General features: G+C 47.2%; 1 protein-coding gene across 1 annotated transcript in view; it reads left to right on the top strand.

Moving 5' to 3' along the window:
- UPRT (uracil phosphoribosyltransferase homolog) overlaps window positions 1–2,457 on the top strand; it is a 15,530-nt gene extending 13,073 nt beyond the window's left edge. The window contains exons 5-7 of the mRNA XM_027696232.1: window positions 418–579; window positions 1,188–1,286; window positions 2,061–2,457. Coding sequence (XP_027552033.1) covers window positions 418–579; window positions 1,188–1,286; window positions 2,061–2,167 — 368 coding nt within the window. The 3' untranslated portion in view covers window positions 2,168–2,457. The remainder of the gene's footprint in view (window positions 1–417; window positions 580–1,187; window positions 1,287–2,060) is intronic.
- The last annotated feature ends 3,971 nt before the right edge of the window (window positions 2,458–6,428 follow it).

Below are 6,428 nucleotides of genomic sequence, written 5' to 3'. Positions count from 1 at the left end.
AGGAACACCAACACCTCAGGAACACCAGCACCTCAGGAACACCAACACCGCAGGAACACCAACAGCCAGGGGCTCGGGAACACCAACACCTCAGGAAGATCAACACCCAGGGGCTCAGGAACACCAACACCTCAGGGAACACCAACACCTCAGGAACACCAACACCCAGAGCTCAGGAACACTGAGGAGATTTGGTTTTCTGTCTCAGCACAGAAAAAAGGAAAAGAACTTCAAGTGTTTTTAGAACTGAGGACAAACAATCTCCCTTTAGAACTGTTCCCAGAGGAGCAGAGGAGGGACTGTCCCTGTCCCTGCAGTGGGGCTGTTTCAGCAGTGCTGGGACTGTCCCTGTCCCTGCAGTGGGGCTGTTTCTCAGCCTGTAACCCTTTGCTGTTGGGGCCTGTGCTCTCCCTGCAGGAGAGGCCATGGAACAAGGCCTCCGGGACTGCTGCCGCTCCATCCGCATCGGGAAGATCCTGATCCAGAGCGACGAGGAGACCCAGCGAGCCAAGGTGTACTACGCCAAGTTCCCTCCAGACATCTACAGGAGGAAAGTGCTGCTGATGTACCCAATCCTGAGTGAGTGTCTGCCACCTCTAGGGACAGTCAGACTCCTCGGAACGGGGAGGGCCTGAATGAAAGGAAACCCTCCAAATTTCAGGGGCTTGGATGAGGTTTTCTGCTTGGTTTAGGTGACAGAGCAGGGAATTATCAGGCTGTGCCAGGACACACATTAGTCAGCTGCACCAGTGGGAATGCAAAGCAAATCCTTTGGCCATGGCGGTGTTTGGGAGAATGGCTGAAGATTAAGAGTTGATATAAATTGAATTATATTAATTTTGCCATGAGACAAGATTCAAACAGTATTTTTCTTACATTACTAAAAAACATTTTTGGATCAATATTATAATCTTAGAAGTAAATGACTTTAAAATTAAATCCAGTTAATACTGACAAAAAACCCCTACTCTGATAAGGAGTTTGTTGGGATGAGGTAACTTTTCCAGTCTAAGTTCCTTCATTAGGAGTGCAATGTTTTCTGGTTAACACATGCAGAGGTGATGGCTTTCCAGTGGGGAAGGACAGAATCACTGTTCAGTCACACACCAACATTACCACAGGTATTCTCAGACACGTTTGCCATCCAGGGGGAAAACCCACGCAGTCTGTCCCTCTGTCCCCTGCAGGCACTGGGAACACTGTCATCGAGGCTGTCAAGGTGCTGGTGGAACACGGGGTCCAGCCCAATGTCATCATCCTGCTCAGCCTGTTCTCCACACCCCACGGTGAGTCAGGGCTGTGGGGGTTACAGGAGTCCTGGGGAGGTGACATCAGTCCCACATGTGACACAGGCAGAGCTGAGCCTGTGCCACAGCCCAGCCCTGTCACTGTGCCCGGAACAGGGGGGCTTGGGGGTTTTTATGGCTGAATTGTAAAACAGAGCCGTGGTGTGGGCAGTGAGTGGGGCAGCAGAAAGGAAAGGGCCTGTCACACCCAATGGGAAAGGATTTTGCAGCACTGCCAGGTACATGAAGGGCTTCCATGGCTCCCAGAGCAATGGCAGTAGCCCACGGAATGGGATGGGTAGGACCAGCACCAAAAGGACACCAGTTCTGCCAGGAGTGGGAGGTGAATGGAGCTACAGAACAGTCCTGTCTGCATGATAGAGATGTTACCTGGGAAAAGGGGATCTAAACCAGGGACATCTGCCTCTGGGAAGTATGAAAATGGGCCTCGTGTTTTAGAAATGGGCCATGGCAGAAATCACTACCAAAACACTGAGCTGGACTGCAGGGACTTATTCCTGGCAGCCTGGAACCACTTTGGTCATTAGGTGGGGAGTACACATGTACCATGAAGGAAAGGACAATCCAAAGAAGAGACCCCCAAAAAAGCAATCCCCTGCAGTCAGGAAGTTTTCCTCACAGAGATTAGCTAAGGCAGGAACAGGAAGTGGAGACAGGAGCACAGAGCCTGACTCACCTTCAGAGTACTGCTGATCCTGATTTGGCAGGTGCTGAAGCACTGTAGTTATTATTGCCTTTGCTTTCTCTTCAAAGGTGCCAAATCCATCATCCAGGAATTCCCAGAAATCACCATTTTAACTACAGAAGTGCATCCTGTTGCACCAACACACTTTGGACAGAAGTATTTTGGAACAGACTGACAATCTCAGAACAACTGGATGTGACTCTATGACATTACAAGAGGTTTTTTCTACGTTTTATTATTGTTGAGTTGTCAAGGGCATGTTTGGGAACCTTTCTGGCCAAAGGGGGAAATACTTGACTTAGGTGAGTTCTGGCCTGAACAGGGATCAGGTACAAAGCACTCTGCTTACACGGCCAAGCATCTCCATGTTGGGGTTGTTAAACTGCCACACTCTGCTTTAACTTATTTATTCTTCTCTCTCCTGTCTGTGGCTGCCTGCAGAGCAAATAAACCCACTAAATCCCAGCAGAGCCTCCTTCATTTCTGGGGTCACTGTCCATCACTCCAGGTCAGCCAGTACAGTCACTCCCAGTGCCTCCAAAACTAGGGGTGCACTGGGACCTCAGTGTCCTTCTGAGCAGCCACAGGGAATTTTTGGCAGAATTTTGGTCTTTGGCTGGTGGCTGAGAACCAGAGGAATTTTGCTCTGTATACATTATTTTCAAATAGTAAAACATCCCCCGTTGTCTTGCTCAATGGTCCTGAATAAAGAAGCTTCCAAGTGCAGCAGACATGCCCTGGAAAACTGGGAATCAGGGGTGGGAGCAGCAGTGCCTGTGGAAATTCTACACATACAGTACTTGGGAGTTTCAGGAGTCAAAACTTGTGGCTGGATTGGTCTCACCAACCCTTTTAAATGAGGAAAACCACAGCAATAAGCTGGGACTCCATTTCTAGTTCTGTTCACAGAGCAACAGGACTCAGAGCCAGCAGCCAAGCATGGCCTTCAGAGCTCAGCAGCCTTTCCAAGCCCTCAGTGCACTCATTGGATGGGTCACATCAAACAGCAATCAGGGCCAAATTCCTTCTGTCTTTGGCTTTAAATCCCCTGGTGCCAAGTACCTGATGTCCAGCACTTCAGCTGGCACTGGCCTTACCTTACTGTAACTTTGGGAAATGTATCTATAAGTACAATATAGTCCATTATTCTTTTAAAACATATCCATGTTCTAACAAATGCAGGACCAGGGAAGGTTGTCTCAAGTGTCCTTTGCACCTCTGGGCAGGTGAGCAGAGTGCCAAGGCCTGGGCTGCCTCCACCACTCCCAGCATTTAGTGAATCCTTTTTTGTCACAAATGAAGAACCTTCCCTGCTCCAAGTGGTAATTCCAATTAATTAAAGTTGTGTAAGGCTTCCAGAGAGGGAACATTTAGCCTGAGCATAGGAAATAACCATTCACAAGTCTAATAAATTAGCCAAAAATGGTTTTAATGCAGTCCTTGCCTGCAGTACAGTATAAAGCATAATAGAAAACAACAAAGCAGAACATACAGGATATTCAGCTGTAGAAACTGTACAAACATTTGGAAAATGCCAGCAAAACTCCACAGAGCATCAGCGTAGTCAGAACATTTGTCCAACAGTAAAAATGAGTATCCCAAGCTTTTGTAAAAACCCCTTTGATATCAAAAGTCTCACTGTCAGCAGCAGCATTAAACTCCTGACCCCAACTCAGCACCCCAAAGGTGGGCAGCAGTCCCTTTGTGACATTCACTGGAAAATAGTTATTTCCTCCTAAATGAAGAGAGCACCCGGCTGAGTGGCGCATCCTCGGCAGCACAGACCAGAGCTGGAGTAAGAAACACCCCCACCAGCCCATGCTGCTTCCTGAAAAACAGCTGGATGTAAACACACCAATCCACTGGAATTCTGTTGTTTCCCCTGGCTTTGCTGGCACAGAGCCTGCTCAGCTCCCATAGGGGGTTCCAGTGGTGGGAGCTCTGACCCTGGTGCAGAGGGAGGGTGTTGGGAGCTCCCAACCCACAGCAGCTCCTGCAGTGGCTGTTCAGCCCCATTTTCCTGCCTGGAAAAACTCCAGCAAGTGAAACCCACTGGCTTTCCTGTGAGGCAAAGTAAAAACTCCTGCTAACATTGAACAGCACATGCAGACAGGGCTGCCATGGTCTGATCCTGAGGTTTAAATTAAGTTTCATCTTGAGGGACCCTTTTGCACAATAAACATCATTTTCAGATGAAGATCAGCCATCTGATCAGATTATAATTTATAAAATAACAAGACCTTTTCTATTTCCTATGTTCCTAAGCAAAAGGGAAGCTGTTAAAGTTCCCTCCTCCAACAATGGATTTGGATTCACTCTGGAGTAGCTCCTGCTTAGATGGGCAGTGAGTAGAGCAGGAAGCTACTCCATTAATTCTGAGGAAGAATGACCACACATGGAGTTAGTTCAGAACAGCAGAACAACAGGTTCCACCTCCTTACACAAGTTCTTAGTCACAAAACTCATCCTTTGGGATCCCAGGTGCTGAGGGATTTCTTTCTCAGACACATCCGGGAGGCTCCTGGATTCTCCAGAAAAAGGCAGGGGGGGAAAAAATAATACACTGACCTTGTCAAGAATCCACTGGATTTTTATTTCTCTTACAAAGGAAAGTGCTGATCTGAGAAGGGGCACCACACACCTTCTCCAGGTCAGGAAGGAGATGGGGAGGACAATTTTGTTGGTTCCACGGGATTTAGTCCAATGTTGAACTCAAGAAATTAAGTACTTGAGGTACTGAAACAGCAGGGATGCCTTCGGGTGAAGTCCCTGTGTGTCCCATGACTGGTTGATGCAAGCAGGGATTTCTTTTCAAACACAGCCGAAAGAAGAAACAAAGATGATCCCTTGGTCCTTTTTGTTGGGTTTTTTTGGCTGCTCTTTTTCCCCCCCCTCAACATACACTTTTTTTAACATTGTCTGTTACCCACTAAAGCTTTACAAATGCTGCTGTAAATCTTAAGACATTATACAGAAAAAAATAATTTTTTTTAAGGAGCATGCAGGCATGACCAACTTACAGACTTGTATTTGAAATGTAAACTCAGATTTTGTTTCACAAGGTTTACATCCCAAACTAAAGTGAAAGAATGAAGAGTTTTTTAGGAAAGAGAAAATGCAGGAAGTGGGATCCTGCTGCTCTAAGCAAAGCCAGCTGGGCCTGATGATGAGAATCACAAACTGATACCTGACAAACAGATTAACTACAAATAAAATACAGGCACAACTGCATAAAATGACACCTACTCACCTTCACAGTATCCAAAAACCAGCACAAGCAGCTCACAGCTGAAAATATCTTAACTATATGTTTAGGAGGAAGAGAGAACTCTCAAGGGGAGATGGAACAAGGACAAGGCTCAGAGCCTGCAGCAGTGGGTGCGAGCTCAGCGTTAATGAGCAGGGCAGGAAATGCAGCATTAAGCGGGAAGAGCCCGTGTGGGGCTGCCCTGTCGAGCTGTTTGACAGCCCATTGCTGGCACTGAAAGCAGCCACTCTACCATGCAAATGCTGTCATTGATCCCTTCAGAACCAGCTGATTTTTGCAAGTGTTCTGTAACCAAGCAGAAGCTGATAGAATTGGAAAAATATCAATAAAATTGAGGTATTTTCAAGTACTATGGATCAACTTCAAAAATCTGTACCACAGGAGTCACTGAATGAAAACATGACCCTTCTGAGTTAATTATTCCTGGCTCAATAAACAAGGTCAGCGGTGCCTCCTTCACCTGCTAATTAAACCCTTGAGTGAGTGAGCTGGCTCTGCACAGAGGAACTGCTCTGCAGAGTAACTCTGCTCTGCAGGGGAGGCAGTGGGGCCCTGAGAACAGCTCAGTGTGTCCTTCTTCAGAGCTAAATTCAGGGAAGAAATGGTACATTATTTGTTATTTTATGTTCATATTATATTACAGACTTTATGCATCAAGTTGTGCTTTCAGTCCATACCAGCATACAGAGCTCCAGAGCTCCAGCTGGTGTGGATTCTGCTGAATCCCACTCCCATTTCTCCCAGGAAGCAAACATTCCTTGCACAGTGCCATTAGGAAGCTTCCTGGTTCTTGCCAGTGACTGTGCACCACACACACTGGGTACAGCCTGCTAAAGACATGCAGTACTGCTCCCTGCTTGGAGGAAAACAAAGTTATCCTGCTCCAAAGATCCAGCTCAGCCAGAGAAAAGGGAACCGACAGAGCAGTGGGGTGGGGACGAGTCCTGGCCCAGGACACGACTGACCACAGTTCTACCCAGAGAAACATCAATATGATGTTTTCCCTATTTTTTTTAAGAGTACAGTGTACCTGAATGTAAATGGGAGAGAAGGGGGAGAGGTGAGGAGGTGGTTGTTAGTGATCAGTTACTTTGGAACGTGAAACCGGGGGCAGAGGGATGAGACAGTGGCAGGTACCACAGCAAAGTCCAGCAAGACCATTTGCTGC

The sequence above is a fragment of the Neopelma chrysocephalum genome, unplaced genomic scaffold, assembly GCF_003984885.1.
Source record: "Neopelma chrysocephalum unplaced genomic scaffold, ASM398488v2 Primary Assembly neopelma1_105, whole genome shotgun sequence".
Lineage (NCBI taxonomy): Eukaryota > Metazoa > Chordata > Aves > Passeriformes > Pipridae > Neopelma > Neopelma chrysocephalum.
Note: the sequence above shows the minus strand (reverse complement) of the source record. Positions and strands in the feature narration are given on the sequence as shown.